At 37.5% G+C, this 16,751-nt stretch overlaps 1 protein-coding gene across 2 annotated transcripts in view; it reads right to left on the reverse strand.

The window, feature by feature from the left end:
• The window catches only part of MAP2K7 (mitogen-activated protein kinase kinase 7), a 37,475-nt gene extending 21,104 nt beyond the window's left edge, over positions 1 to 16,371 (reverse strand). Inside the window, exons 1-2 of one of the 2 annotated variants that reach the window (XM_060764901.2) lie at positions 16,192 to 16,371; positions 9,641 to 9,688 (exon numbers count right to left, since the gene is read on the reverse strand). In XM_060764901.2, the coding sequence (XP_060620884.1) occupies positions 9,641 to 9,688; positions 16,192 to 16,315 (172 nt within the window). In that variant the 5' untranslated portion in view covers positions 16,316 to 16,371. The remainder of the gene's footprint in view (positions 1 to 9,640; positions 9,689 to 16,191) is intronic. The other variant, XM_060764902.2, reaches the window with a different exon arrangement.
• Between the last annotated feature and the right edge of the window lie 380 nt (positions 16,372 to 16,751).

A 16,751-nucleotide genomic window follows, 5' to 3' on the forward strand; every position in this document is an offset into this window, starting at 1 on the left:
GATCTATCAATCCTTACAAGCTTTGCACTGAAGTCCGTATTATCCTTCTAACAGGGGCTCAGGGGAGACAGGGACACAGAAACTGCAGGTTTCCCAAAGCTATCATACAAAATTATCCACAAAGGGGCCACAAAGTAAGTCTTGGAAAAATCAAGTGCATCAAATCATGTATGTACAGATCAGGAAAGTTCAACAAACTTCAAATAGAACCATCCTTGACTTGAATGACTAAAGAAAATTAATTGAGAGTTAGTTATTTTTGATAAAAAAATATTTTAAAGATGTCTGTTCTCATTACTAAAGATAGGAAAACTCTCAAGAGACCAAGAAAAATTTGGGGCACGCGTACATATGCAAGTGGGTGGGACTGCTGCCTTAAAGGGATTTTTTTAATATACTGGTAGCAAACAAAAACAAAAGAGGAAATGGAGGGGAAGCATGCAACTAAGACTTTAAAAAATCTAGATTTATTATCAGAAAGGTAATGGTGAAATAATGAGTTAAACCTTTTCCTGTTGCTTCTTAAATACTTTGCTGTAGCAGTTCACACACAAAATCAAATTCCTGCTTCCAAAATGTGTTGCGAGAGCTGGTTTTATGAGCAACGTAACAGGAGACATCAGAGAGTCTCTCATTTCAACCGGTCAATAGCTCAAATAAATAAGCAGGTTTTGACTAGAGACATCATTATTTCATATTAAAAGTAATTATGTCCTAGTTCGAGAACCAGCATAGTGTACTGGTTTTAGTTTTGGACTACGGCAAGGGAAACCAGGACTTGATTCCCTGTTAGGCCATGGACACCCATGAGGTGACCCTGGGTGAGTCACACTCTTTCAGTTCCAGAAAACCTATGCCCAAGGGTCGCCATAAGTCAGAAACCACTTGAAGGTACACAACAACAACACATGACCTGGTTCTCATAAACAAATGATAAAGTATCTGCATCATATCATTCAGAATCCAATGGAATATTATTGAGGGGCAGGGATATTCCTAAGCAAATAAATAGTTGCCATATTAAGCAGAACCTGTACTCCATTGTCAATATTCAGTGTCAACTGTTTTTAAATGACAGAACATTTATCAAATGAACCTACAGCTGAAGTCTAAAATGGGATAGTTCAAGCACAGGTTTTTTAGACCTGTTTGAAGTGGTATTATCACACAAGCAATTCAGCGTGGAAAAAAATTAACTAGTTGGGAAGAAAAAAATTCTCTCCTGGACCTAAGACAGTATTTTTGTTTTTAAAAAGGCATTTAAAAAAAAAACAGAGAACTGGAGCCCACCCACTCCCCTGTGTGTGGGGTGGGGCAATCAAAAACTGCCTTGGAATACACATGCAGGGCATGTTTAAATATACCAAACTAGATGTTCAACTGCAATGACAGACAGGGTCAACATACTTTGACACATATTTTTCTTGTGGAATAATATTCTAGACTACTTTCTCATATTTTTAGAAACTTTTTACCTGATCATAGGTTAGCTACAATGCAATAACTCCTTAACCAGACAAGTATTTTTCTTATAGCCACAGTCTGTCTGATACACATTTTAGATTTACAAGGGGTTGTATTTGCTTATTCTTTTACAAAATACAGAAAACCCATCCAACTAAGCAAGAGTTATGTTTTAGGAGTCAATGATTATATTTGCAATACACTATGATGATTTGCTGTCTTCCCACTACTGAGAAAACAGACTAAAAGTACAAGCTATTTACATTAATTTAACAATCCATGCAGATTATACTTATTACTTCCTGCAGAGATGAGCAACATTTGACTTTCCAGATGCTGCTGGACTACAGGTCCCAGCAAGCCTTATCACCATTAGCTATGATGGCAAAGACTGAAGGAGCTGTAGGTAGGTATAAAGTTCCAATCTCTGACTTTATGTCTGCATTGATTTATCTACATTGATTGGCCTTATGCCTATTAAATATCCATGAAGTAGAAGCATTTCAAACATATATTGGAACACAGTATTTTAAAACACCAAGATTCCAATTTCTCAACATTCATGACCACTATTTAAAAACTTGCACAAGACCTGCACTATACTCCATGATAACAATATATTTCAAAGTTTTTATTTACAATTGATTTCATAGCCCAACAAACAAAATTATCGGTGTCTTAGTTTTTAGGCCTACTCCTGGGATATTTGGGGTGCTGATTCAGAAAATTGTATTGGATAGACCACATCAGCTTTAGTTTCTTAGATATGACGATCATGGTTTTCTATGGGTGAACAGGTGGCAACTGGTAGGAGACATATGTTCAGTATCTCAAAAACTAGAGCTGATTGGAGGAAACTGGTGGCATTTCTTGAATCAGGTCAAATATACCCAGAGACTAGTCTAACCTTTGAGGCACCAAAGTATGTTTTGGCCAGGTTTTTTTTTTTTTTGGCAACTTAGAATACAAGTGCATTTTAATGGATTTTAACAAACAAAGTTCTCAACAAAACAGTATTGTGTTTTCAACAAAACCAATTACTAGCATAAACCTAAAATAATTTTCAAAGATCACTCAATATTAAAAAATATCATTTTTACTGTACTATCCATGTTCTCCCCAGATAAAGAAAGGATCCTCAGTCTTCATGATGTAATTCTCATTTTACTTTGTACAGCTACTCTACACTTTATAAAATCCATGTACTGGCATATCATGGCTTCCATACTATTTTCTGAGTAGCAATAATTTGGACTCCATTCTGTTAGGAACTCCTTGGCTAGCCACAACCTGCCAGGCCAGACTGGACTATCTGCAACCAATATGTATAGTAACAAACTGTTCATTTAAGACTCTTTTACAATGGCTAGATAAATAGCATAAAATAATTCTAGTGAGAAATGAAGTAATAGATCCTAAATTATAGGATCAACATTGTTAAGTAAGGTAAGATGTTTTACAAAATGAAAGATATAGCCCCTCCATTCTGAAACAATTGGGATGCTTTGTAAAAAAAACAAAACCTGAACCAACGTCTAAGGCGTATTGTTTTCCATTCATAATTTTAAAGACAAGCCAATGTTTCAACTGAACTGCCCTGCTCTACATGGTTCCAACTGTTTGGAGCTTTTTGGAAAATCTTCTGCTTGAAATCAGATGGCTATGATCATGATGTAGAGGATTATCAAGTTTTCTTGATAGTACAGAACAGGGGGCAGTATATAAAGGCGAAAATTACACAATCCTAGATGTATAAATGTTTTCCTCAAAAAAACAACACTAATTTACAAATACACAGAACTAGTCTGGCTGCTGTCGTCTGCATCACTACTGCCCACCCCCCCCCCCCCCCCACACACACACACACCAAATTCAAGTAAATATTTCAAAGGTCTCTCACAGACAAATTCATTTTAGTACTGCTCCACACTCAAGGTCTCAGTCCAAGATGCTTGCATACTAATCTATAGCTTGATCATGCACACTAATCAGCTCCATCTGCCAAACAGATACCCACAGAAGTGGAGAAACCATGCTGCAGAAAAGGTCAATCACTCCAGTATGACCGAATCAGACTATAGTAAAGGGAAAGGAAGTAACTATGGGGGCAGGGGAGAGATAGAATAAGACAAAACAGAAGCAGAGCAAAGCAGGAGAATTATATAAGTGGGCATAAGCAGTTACTGCATAGAAAATGGAAGCAAAATGGAAGTTGCATCCCGACTATTGACAATGTAATGTTCAGCATTTATTACTGATTTTGGGGATGCCAACTATGAGCAAAACAGAAAACCTTTCAAAAGTAGCCCGCAGTGAACTCAACATGACCATAGTTCTCATTGGCAGAATAGTTTACACCCTTCAGATGGCCTTAAAAATCTTGGTACAAGGCATCTACTTGGATCATGATGCCTTCCTTTATCAATACAGAACCATTTGTAGTGCTAAAAATAACACAGTGTTGCTAAATAAACTTTTAAAAACTAAACTGTTATGGGTATTTTACTTGATAAGCCACTTAAAATGAACTCAAACTGGGATGTCAATTATTTTTTTAAAGGAAATAGATGTCATAAGAATCAAAGAAATTCTAGGCACAAATAATAAACATAATCAACAATATTTTAAGGAGCATGCTTAAGATGGTATTGGATGCATTTGGAAAGGTTAATCTACAAGGATTTAGAAATATTAGTTTTATGTGGCCTAGAAGTCATTAGCCTATATTAAAAATATTGGAAGACTAGGAAGGAGCAGCTATTAAGATTACAGGAAGTAGCTATAACAAATAAAACAAAAAAAATTACATCCAGGATGACAAAATAAATGCATTTTGAGAGACAGGCAAACAATCTAAATAATACTCATGCTGACTTGCTTTTGTTTTTACTAAACAGAAGGTTTAATAAAACAGAAGGTTCAGTCAGAACAAACTAACAACATAATCACTTGTGAGACCAATTTTTCTCAGAAAAGAACTTAAAGGCATTTCAGCTATCCAAGAAACTGACTTGCTTTTGCATACATGTCACTGAGGTATCAAAATGGAATTCTACTATCAACTGTATATTCTTGACACATTTGAAATGTTTCAATGTTTTGTATATTTTAAACTGTATTGAAATGCTTTTAATGTAAGCCACCGTGAGTCTCCTTTTGGACAGAAATAGTGAGTTATAAATAATAATAATAATAATAATAATAATGTAGGCAACCATACAAAGCCATAGGATATGTACAACTACAGACATATAAATAAAGTTAAAAATACATTAAAATAGTTTAAAAACATATAAAACAATACATTAGCACTTAATAACACAATGATTATGGTGATAATTATGTATTTTAGAAACTATTACTCACGCTGCCCCTTCCTAACGCACATTGCCACACTAAAGTGTTGAGTCAACCTCAATATTAAATGTCCATTAAAATGTATGTCTCATGAACAAGGACCAGCTACTCACAAAGAAAAGAACGAACAACTAAGGCTAGCCTTAATTGATTTGTGGTGGGGTTTTTAAAGGTTTGGGTCCCAATCCTTTTTGGGGGTGACATGATAAAGGAGGAGAAGGAGGGTGAGAAAAAAGAGGAACAACAACAACAACCTTATGGAAGAAATTATGGAAGAAATTATGAAAATTGCATGCTTAATTTATGTAGTTTCACTATTTTCCACATAAATGCTTTTGGGTTTTGGGTGTGTCGTGTTTTGAATATAATGGGAAAAACAGGGAGGGAAAAACAACAGAAATCATAGGAACGAACCAGATGTTTTGGCATAGCAAACGTGTTTCATGCTCCAAGTACATAATGTTAAATCCTATAACCACAATGAGAGATTCCGTGAATTTGTCTTTGTGACCCCAGACTTATTTTCAGCCTATACAACATTTAATGTGTTCATTCTATTTCACGGCATACAAGACATGGCAAAATATGAGGGGATCTGAAAAAATATTACACTCAAGGAATGGTAATGTTAAGGGTAAGGGTACTGAATCTTTTTAGGGCAGAGTGCAATTATGCAGCTTTCTTGAGGCTGGACTACAATCTGAAGCAGGCGTAGATAGTACAGCCAATGTTGGGAATTGCTGCCAACAACATCTATAGTGAGACATATACCCTACAAAGCAATCCAAGACTTGGAATTTGCTTTGCACCAGATTTTTTAGGTGACCTAATGTTCAACTTGACCAAAGGTGTGAGAAAAAGAGACTGTTGTTAATAATAAAAATAATGACAATCATTTTTATTTTGTACCCACCTCTACAAATAAGCATTTTGACTGATGTTAGGATAAATAACTGCAGTATGACTTCCTATATACACAAACACTTTCAACTGCCAGCCAGACATTTCATTACTAGACTGCACATACTGTAATTCTAAATCCTTTTTTCAGAGAGTAACTGGTGGTCTTTTACATCAGTCATCTGATGATCTAGATGCCTCAATAAACAGGTAGAATCAGAACACAAAAAAACCACAACAAAATAACTAGAGCACTGATAAAGAAGAGATGCTAGCCTTCTCCAGGGAATAAAGGTGCTGAAATGCAGAAACTACAAAATGAAAAGAGCACCCCTGTATGTGTTTTCCACTGCTCTATGAAATGAACTGCACAGATGGTTTAATTTCTAGTAGCTGTATTTTTAGTGTCTACTCACACACCAAAACAGGTGCATTTTCCAGACAATGAAACTGCAGGGAACTATGCAGCCTACTTTGCTTCAAAAGTGTTGTGTGGATACCTCATTTCAATCAATCATCAAACTTTATTTATATCCCGCCCCATCTCCCCAGGAGGACTCAGGGCGGCTTACAACATGAAATAATAAACAATAAATTAAAACAAAGCAAATAAACATTACAAACATTCAGTCATAAAATAAATCATCATGAAAGCCAACAAGAGCAAACCATCTAAGCTGTCAGAAGATATCTGAACAACAGCACTTCTCTACTTGTATGTTTTTTGCTTTCTAGACAGAAAATTCTGTTAAGGAAAAATCAATTTCTCTCACCTTCAAAAAGGTGTCCTGATTTCAGCCAGCACCAACACTGGTGTAATACATACAGCCTCCATATTCCAAATATACTTGGATTGTTTTGGCTGCATCTAAGATATTCATTAGGTCAGGATTTTACAATATCAGATGATTTTCTTACACCACTCTCCCTCTGCTTTGAATGTACACATGGTGTGACATTAATTATGAGCAGTTGCATTCTAGTGTAATGTATGAACAGCATGCAATATTGAAGAAAAATGCCTGTGAATGCTAGATACTTTTTAAACATTCAAAGAATGAGATCATAATAATCTGTTGTGTAGATGCATTATAAATGCCCATGTTTGAAATGTGTGTTCATGGAATTATCGTAATATTATCAGAACTAGATCCTGATTTCTCTGAGACACTCCTAATCTATGAGCATTTAACCTTCAGTCCTTCGGTCCTAGGGAGTCCAGTGGACAGATCAAAAGGAATCCATAAATTACGGTCGAAAACCAGCTTTGTTTTCCTTTCCAGTAGTTAAAAAAAATGTGTTTAATAGCATGGGCAGGGTCCATTGCTTTCATCAAATTCTCAAACGGTTCTGTGAGCCAATAAAGATCAATAATGGTTGCCCTATATAGTTCCTCATAGACTAGGCTTTTTAAAATTTTGCAACCAAAGAGGGAGGACAGTTGGGATGATTTCCTTTTAGATACATTTCACAAGAACTAAAAAGGAGCAAAAGGGGAGCTTTAATCCCACCAGTTCTTATTCAGCATTCAGGAGTGCAATACACTAATTCCACCAAAAATCAAGCAACCCTCTATTAGAAAGAACTGAGGTGTACCATTGATGAGACATTGTTCCAATTTCACAGCAATCAGTTTCACTCAAACAGAGGAAAAAACATCTATGCCACTTACAAAGGTCATCCTGTTTCTTCTTTAGTCATCTCATCAGATAGTTTTCAAAATAATGCAATACTGGGCCATTATGTGCATTTATATTTCTGAGCATTAAACAGCAACAATGATTACTCTCAAGCATTTTCTTCTGAAATCATAACAGCTAAGGACATTTTCAATCCTGAAGCTCAAACATCTCCATTAATTCAAATTCATTACAAATGAAGTAACACCATGCATTTCAATAAAGAACTGAAATAAATGCAGGAAAAAAGCTGGAGCTAAGAAATGGTTTGGTGACTCTGCCTGATCTGGTGTTCAGCCTCCAGCAACAAGAACCCACCTTGTCCAAGGGCTACCCTGACAGCATACATCGTGAACATTTAACTGCCCGTGAGACATATACTTCCAGGTGGCCACAATGATGCTGGCAAGACACGCAAAACAATATGCTTAAACCTAAGAGAATCATATTAAAACTTATTTTGAAACAGAACAGTCAGATTTTCTGTTGGGCAACCTCTGCAAGGAATAAGTAGCACCTCACAATAGCACAAGTAGGAGCAAGGAAAGCAAGGTTGGGAAGCGTGGAAGGTTAATTACACACATTCCCACCTTTAAAGACCTCAAAGCCGTATTTTATTTTTAAAATTTATTTCTTGAACTCACATCTGCCTTTCTCTTAAAGTGCGATTTAAGGAAGTGATTAGACAGAAATATAGTAGATAAAATGGCACATGTTCTCTTTATGTTTTTTGCATCATATGACTGCTGATTCAAGGGTAGAAAAAAACATAAAAAAAAATTTCACAACGTGGGCACAGTTGGTCAGGACAGAAGGTAAAGAAGTCAATTTGTGTAAACCAAAGAGAACATTTAGCAAGGCAGCCTGTGCCAACAAGTCAAGCATCTGAACATTTGCTGTGCCACTGCTCCTGTATTGCTATGGATCCTTTCAACACTGCATCTAGTCACAAGACATCATCAATGACATATTGTTAGTCAAGTAAACAAATCAAGGCTAGCTTTTCATATCAGGGAAAGAAAAGTAGAGTACTGTACAAGAATAGAAACAGACTGATAAGTACCGTTTTCTAATCTTAACTGCTGACCTGCCCACATTTTCATGCAGAGTATAGAATTAAAGATGCCCTTTAATTTTATTAGTTTTCTAATAAAAATTATTGACCAGTAAAACAAAGTTCATTCTCTTCCAGTGTTTTAAATTATCCATTTATAGCTGAGTATATCTTTACTGCATACATGTAAAACAGCTACAAAAATATCTGTACAAATCTCTAATAAAGAGAATTTGGGATTTTTTTCTCAGCATTTGTACAAGTTGTGTTGCTGTTAAAGTGAGAATAGTTTGTTTTCTTAATATGGGAAATAAAAAAAAGAACAGTCCTCTTTGACAGACAAATCCTTCTAAGTAAGATGGTTCAGTGTCCATTTCACCAGAAATATACAGTAGCTTAATAAAAACTATAGTGAAAATGCCCAAATAGAAAATAATTAGACAACGCCTGATATTTAAATTATTGCAAAGGAGCCTGCCTGTGAAATGCTGCAATTTCTTTTGACAAAGGAATACAACCTAGTGACCACACACACCTAAACTAAGTTAATATAATCAACATAATTCATGCACTGATGTCAGATGCTTCAGAATTACCTTATATGTGGAAGTTTTGCCATTTCCTCCTACCATATCAATTTTCTTCTAAATCAACAGAACTGACAATTGCTATCTCAGAGGCAACTGCTCTTCACAAATGAATGATACCACTTAATCTTGCTAGGTGCAAGTCTGACATTTAGTTATTGTCTTTCTACCCAGAAATATCAAAAGTTGTGTATGATAAAGTAACTTTCTGCCACATTCCACCTGAGACTACAGGCATATAACAGGGGAAGGAGGTGGCAAATGCAAGGTCCAACACAGGCAAAATAATTTAGTAGTTACTGTTTTTTATAAAGTGCTTTGACATCATCAGTAAAAGAAGGCGCTAGGTAAGCAACTACTGCAGCTGTTGGCATTCAAGACATGTTCTCATGCATGGCTTTAAGCAGGGCTTTTGCCTAGCTGGTCTTGGTGAGTTAGGCTAGATAAACAGTAAAAGAGAATATCAAAGTGGAGAAAGAAGCAAAGTCAGACACACACTTGAAGAAGAAGCAGACAAGTGGCAATTCTATGCAGTTGAAGGAAGCATTAAAGTAAATGATGCAAGAAATCCAAGCTGCGATGATAAAAAGTTCTGGTACCTGCACGTTGGGATGGAGCGGGAGCAGGGCTTAGAGTGATCACAATAACTGGATTGGGAAAAGGAAGAAAAAAACACGATAAATCACAACAGAAACAATCAAGTCATTAAAATGAAAATAAATCATATTCAAATCGATTTCAGGATAAGGAATGGAAGTGGTGAGAAACCAACAAAAGGGACAGACAAGGTAAAAAATGAGATGCATCAAACAAGTAAAGGCTCAGGTTCACAGAGGCTGTGTCCCTCACTATTGCCCAAAAAGGGAAGGAAGCCATCCTTTCTCAGCTTGTATTCTATGAGCCTGCTCAATTGAACATGGCAGGATTCTAATCCCTCATGCAACCAACTATGTTGATGGGCCCTCTTCCTTCTGGGAGGCAAGGTCCACTCATCAGAGCTACAACAATCTACTCCTCAATCATCTCACAACCATACACATGTATTAGCAATATTGAAAAGCACCGTTTATTGCTATTTTTTCAAGAGGCAGTACAACAGCCAAAGTGTGAAATTGCACAAAGCAGACTAAATTACAGGCCCTAACCTCAACAATTTTAGAGACTAGTATTTCAAACTTCTAGATACCTGAAGAACTTTAATCTTTTATATTTCCAGCTCTAGTCCTACCATGACATTTCCTTTAAAGTTCATGACCTACAACACTCTTTCAACAGTATACAACATTTTGTGTGTGTGTACATTTCCAAAACAGAGAAAATCCTTAAGATCATCTAAACTAAAAGCAACAAAGAAACAAAACTTTAAAACATTCGGACTATAGTAAATACTTGTAGCCCAGGACAACATTCTTTGATAAGTTGTTCAAACTATTAATTGATATTTCTTTCAAAACCTTCTTTCTCCAACTAGTTTTGTCAAACTTCTACATTTTTACTTTAAAATATTACAGTTTGCTATTCGAGAAACTCCCAATATAATAATAGACTTCCTCCAACTATTTTTGTCAAACTTCTATACATGAACTATTTTTTACTTTAAAGTATCATAATTTGCTATTACAGATACTGCCCACATGATATTAACAGACTGGCTCAACTGAACAAATACTCTTAGAATAATACAATTTTGTTACGTGATGAACATAGGTGGAGTAGAAATAAATCCACTAAATTAAAACATATGCTACTCTGAGTTTTTGAAAAATCAGAAAGCAGTTTATGAAGTGTTGGTGAAGACGGTTGTCATAATGAAATAAAAAGAGAGACACCACTATGTTGCTCCAGCAGCCTGTGTGTCCAATAATCGCACCGACTCTCTTGGTCATTTGAATATAAAAAGTTCATTAATAGGGATTGGGAATATGGAAATTCCTCACTTTACGAACTGGAAGAACTTCAAAACATTGTTATAGTGGTATCTTATTATGACTTAAACTTCTTCGCACAAATACACTGTTGTGAAAGTATGAAAATGAAAGATTAATACATACCTAACAACCTGTCAAACTGAACTTTATTCATTATAATGATTTATAAACTTTTAGTGTTAACATAAAAAGATCTGCATAATCTCCTAGTTTTGGCAAGATAGCTTTCAAATACTATCATCACAAATGGCATTTACAGAATTTGAATGTTCTCAGTCAGAAGAGCAAAAGTCAAGATAAGTAACTCAAATGAATAATAGTTTTATATTGCTTAGGCTATTCAGAACAAAAAAGAAAGAAATCTGTTGACTAGAGTGAAAAAGAGAGACTTCAAAAAAGTTTATTATTCTGTATGCTGAATATTGAATGGGAGAATATGCAATTGAAATTTGATGTTAGTGTGGAGCATCAAATTTCAAAAGGATATTCGAGAACATTTAAAAGGCAAAACAAAAGTGAATAACTTTTTTCTCCTTTTGAATGTTCTCTAACTTAACCTACTTTAAAATAAATTTTCCTATCAGTGGTCAATTCTTATTTTTAAAACTATTTCAACAAAATATTAATTACAAGTACATAAAAACTTATTATTATGATTTACTGTGGAGATACCTTATTGGATGCCCTATGCAAATACTGCCAGCTAATTTTAATTCTGGCATTTTATTCCAATTCTCCCCATTCTTTTATTGTATTCGAATACAACATTACTGTATTTTATTTTGAAGAACAATAAGGATAAAGGGATATGGTGTATTATCATAGACACACATCAACACCACCCCTGCCTCCGAATATCAATACAGGACTTCCGGATAACAGGAGATCTAGAGATTTGGGGGGGGGGGGGATTTTGGTGAGTGAGTTTCAGTTGAGACCAACCCATACAAATACATCTAAGAATGCATAATGGTGAGGTCGTTACACGCCAGCCCTGCTCCAACTAACCAAGTACCACAATCTAAACTTTTCTGTGATAGGACCACGTGAGATGGGTACCAGTAAATGGGCATTAAATTCATTCGCACAAGAATAGCCCAAGCAAAATCCCGCTTTATATGGGAAATTTCTATTTACATACAACAAATAGCCTATAGCAGGAGTCCTCAAACTAAGGCCCGGGGGCTGGATGCGGCTCTCCAAGCTCATTTACCCGGCCCTCGCTCAGGGTCGTCCTAAATCTGAAATTATTTGAAAGCACACAACAACAACAACAACAACAACAACAACAACAACAACCCTATCTCATCAGCCAAAAGCAGGCCCACATTTCCCATTGAAATACCAAGAAGTTTATATTTGTCAAAATTATTATTCATTTGAATTATTGTATTGTTTTTAAGTGTTTTTTGCATTACAAATAAGGTACGTGCAGTGTGCATAGGAATTCATTCATGTTTTTTCAAACTATAATCCGGCCTTCCAACAGTTTGAGGGACTATGATCTGGCCCTCTGTTTAGAAAGTTTGTGGACCTCTGGCCTATAGAGTATCTTCTCTCACAAGTGTCAATAGTACAAGTTGGATTCATCCACAGTTGATATGCAATATAGCCTCCAATGCTGTTCACATATACTTTATATGTATCAGGTTAAAAGTTTAAATGCTCCTCTCTTCCTTTTCTTCCAATATATCGTGCTTTAAATGAGGCTTCAAACGTAAGAGGTTTCCAAGGTGTAGAAACAATATCTCAATTGTTGACTTGAAAAGTACTGAGAAATGGATGTACTCTTCCTTTTAGTTGACTTGAAAGGGAGATTCTACTTCCTCTTTGTTAGTGACAGATCTACTTGCAGTTATCATGTCAACAGTTAAAGTATGTATCAAGGTGGCCCTGTTCATTCACTTCAGTGTCAGGAGCTGCCTCAGAACTTTGGACTATGGAGTAGTCAAGGGCCAATTACAATAATCAGAACTGGGCATAATCCCAGATGTCCTATCAGAGATACTGAGCTAATTATCTATCAGAAAGTATGTTCATTTTCAGTCAGTTCACCTTAGCCATACTGCTATTAATATTGTTTCCTATTCCTGGATGTAGAATATGCAGTTAGAATAATCTATAACTAAACATTTTGTAATTTAAAATTATACTAAGTATTGATAGTTATCATGGTTACTGACAGTTCAATACAATTTCCATGTCACCTATGTGAAACTAAGTCATGCCATAAACACTGATATTTTGATGTTAGTGTGGAGCATTCTTTTGCAGCCAATTGTAATAATAAAAACAGATATTAATGCCTTCCTACAAATTTATGATAGTGACTTCATATACATCTATTGTGTGATAACTAAATACTATAAACATACAATCCATGTCACTACAACTCAAAAAGAATAGTACAACTTCAAAAGGCGCAGAAAGGGCAATCAAAATAATAAAATAATTAGAGCCATTTCCCTAGGAGAAAAAGTTACAACATTTGGTTTAAGAAAACAAAACCTGGAGAAGTGGTAAGCAGGAAGGCTCCTGATGTGTATGTATACATATAAGCAAAGTGGGCAAAAAGCAGGCAGGCAAAGCTTTTCATCTTCTCATATATTACTAAAACGCTGGATTATTCAAGCAAACCAAACTGTAGGCAATTCAAAACAGACCGGACAAAACATTTATTCACACACCAAATATTTAAATTAGGGAATATGCCACCACAATATGCAGCAATTGCTATAAATGTGAAAATATATAAACAGGAATTAGGTAACGTCATGGAAGATATAGTTATCACTAACCAGTCATTTTGGAGGCTACAAACTACTTCTAGTATCAAAGGAAGTATATATTTCAAGACCAGTTGTTGGAGAATATAAATGTGATAGCAATACTACATTTACATCCTAACTAAGGGCTCCCCATAGAAATGTGGTTGGTCCATTGTAGGAACTACATGCCTAACTTGATGAGCTTCATCCAAGTAGCTCTTCTTATGTTCTTAACTTATTCTACATTTGGCTACTGCATGCGGATCGCAAAAACATCACTGTAGTCCAGAAAAGTCCTCACAACAGAGAGCACCTTGCTCCAAGAGACAATATTAACTAGACTGTTCTTCAAGGACAATGCTGTACCATTGTTTTCAGAACTGAAAACAGGATGCAGGGAAGCAGAGACTCTTTAATTTCAGCCAAGGAAAAAGGCCTATACTGTAGGTATGAGAAATCAGAGGAACACTGTCTGACACTTACACTCAAGACTTTTCTAATTCTTAAGTTAGAATTTAGTTCATTATTCTAAAACATCTGTAAACTTTCATCCATACAAAAATATTAGACAAATATGACAGAATGACTCTGAACTGAACTTCACTTGTAGCTATTTCTGCACACCAAACTTTCAATCCACCCCCAACCCCTCCTTCCAGTGCTGTGATCTGAGGGATCCCAAATCCAGTTCTCCCAAGTAATTTGTTTCACTACACCAGGGTTTCTTAAACTTTTCCCACTTGCAACCTCTTTCTGCCTTTGAAAGTTTTATGCAACCCCGGCTATAAAGGTATATAAAATAGGTATAAAAAAGAAATAAAAATTCACAGATAAAAAATCTGCATTTACAAGGCTAGTTAAACAGTCTGATTTTCCTTTCTTATGAAATGCAGCTGAAGTATTTTCTGTAGAGTCCACTGTAAACACAAATGTTCTTACTAACATTTGTGTAAATGTCTAAAATAACACTGACATCATGAATTAACCTTTTATTGGGTTGCTGTGAGTTTAATGAGCTGTATGGCCATGTTCCAGAAGCATTCTCTCCTGATGTTTCACCCACATCTATGGCAGGCATCCTCAGAGGTTGAGGGGTTTGTTGGAAACTAGGCAAGTGGGTTTTATATATCTGTGGAATGTCCAAGATGGGAGAAAAAACTCTTGTCAGTTGGAGGCAACTGTGAATGTTGCACTTGATCAACTTGAGTAGCATTGAATAACCTTGCAGCTTCCAAGTTTGGCTGCTTCATGCCTGGGGGAATAGTTTGTTAGGAGGTAATTAGCTGGCCCTGATTGTTTTTTGTCTGGAATTCCCGTTTGTGAATGTTGTTCTTTATTAACTGTCCTGATTTTAGAGTTTTTTAATACTGGTAGCCAGATTTTGTTCTTTTTCATGGTTTCCTCCTTTCTGTTGAAATTAAGGTTTTCATTTATTTATTGTATCAGAAGCAGCCCAAGGGTACAGTTGCAATGTATTTAAAAACACAAAGTTAAAAACACACACAAAGCATTATATTAAATGTCCTTTGACAGTAGCTTGTCACTTAGAGTGCCTATTAGAAGGTTCTCCATTGTGCATGTGGGAGGGCTCAGACTGAATTGTAATAGGTGGTCTGTGGTTTGCTCTTCTCCACATTCGCATGTCACGGAATTCACTTTGTGGCCCCATTTAAAGGTGATCAGTTTCAACATTCCCACCTGCCTCAAACAGACCAGAGTTTTTCTCCCAGCCTGGACATTCCACAGATATATAAACCTCAGTTGCAGAATTTCCAACCTCTGAGGATGCCTGCCATAGATGTGGGCGAATCTTCAGGAGAGAATGCTTCTGGAACATGGCCATACAGCCTGGAAAACTCACAGCAACCCAGTGATTCCAGCCATGAAAGCCTTCGACAACACATTGACCTTTTATTGTTGCTAAATGTTGTGATCCCAACACTGAACTAAGGGGACCCCCACATCTTTAAAGAAAAAGTATTTCTGATTGCCATCATCCACAACTCCTGCCCCATCACAAAACACATTGGTTCAAGATAATCTCTTTATCTGTATCTGTATACTTTCTGTGGCCCACCCCTTTTGCTCCTGACACTTTCCTTCCTTCCTTCCTTCCTTCCTTCCTTCCTTCCTTCCTTCCTTCCTTCCCCCTGAACCGGTCGCCTTGAAAGATAAGGGCCAGTCCAGGCATGTGGCTCCCCCGCCGCACGCCGGCCTTGTCTGCTATGAGAGTCTCCCTCGCCACGAAGATCTCCCCCCACACACACGCCTTGCTCTCTTTCTTTCCCCGGCCCCACTTCTCCCCTCAGTCCTCCTGCCCCGCCAGCCCAGTCCGAGCCCCTGCTTAAGCGAGGCCAGGCCTCCCCTCGGCTCAGGCGCCCTCCTCCGCGCCGCCCGTCCCACCCGACACTGGGCCCTTCCGCGGAAGCGCTCCCCCCTCAGGCCCTCCCTTACTAGGCCGAGCCCGGGCCGGACTGATCTCCAAGTTGAGGTCGATGCGCCTCCGGGCCTCCCTGTTCTCCTGCTTCAGCTTGGCTTCCAGGCGGGACAGTTTCTGCTCCAGCGAGGACGCCGCCATCTTCCCCCTCCCCCTCCCCCGGAGCCGACGCCGCCACCGCGCAGCCAGAATACACAAACACCGCACTGCGCAGGCGCCACATGAACCAACCCGGCCGCCGTACTCCTCCCCCCGCCCTCCTCCTCCTTCGCAAACCAGGCTGGGCTCCGGCTTTGCCCGGCGCTTGTTTTGCCTGGCAGTCTCCTCTCTTGCGCATGCGCCGGGCTCGAACGTCTACTTCGGTCTACGGGACGTGTTGGAGATCTGCCGCGCATGCGCTTCCCCCACTTTCTCAGGGACAGGAGCAGCACGTCTGGAAGTCGCAGAGAAGTTAGCTTTTCTTTCAGACACTGGGTACATCTGCACTGGAGAAGTAATGCAGTTTGATACCACTTGTATGCATCCTTTATTTCTGTATTTTATTGTTTTTGCCAGGGGGTATAGTGAATGTATGATG

This window comes from Anolis sagrei, chromosome 2, assembly GCF_037176765.1.
Source record: "Anolis sagrei isolate rAnoSag1 chromosome 2, rAnoSag1.mat, whole genome shotgun sequence".
NCBI lineage: Eukaryota > Metazoa > Chordata > Lepidosauria > Squamata > Dactyloidae > Anolis > Anolis sagrei.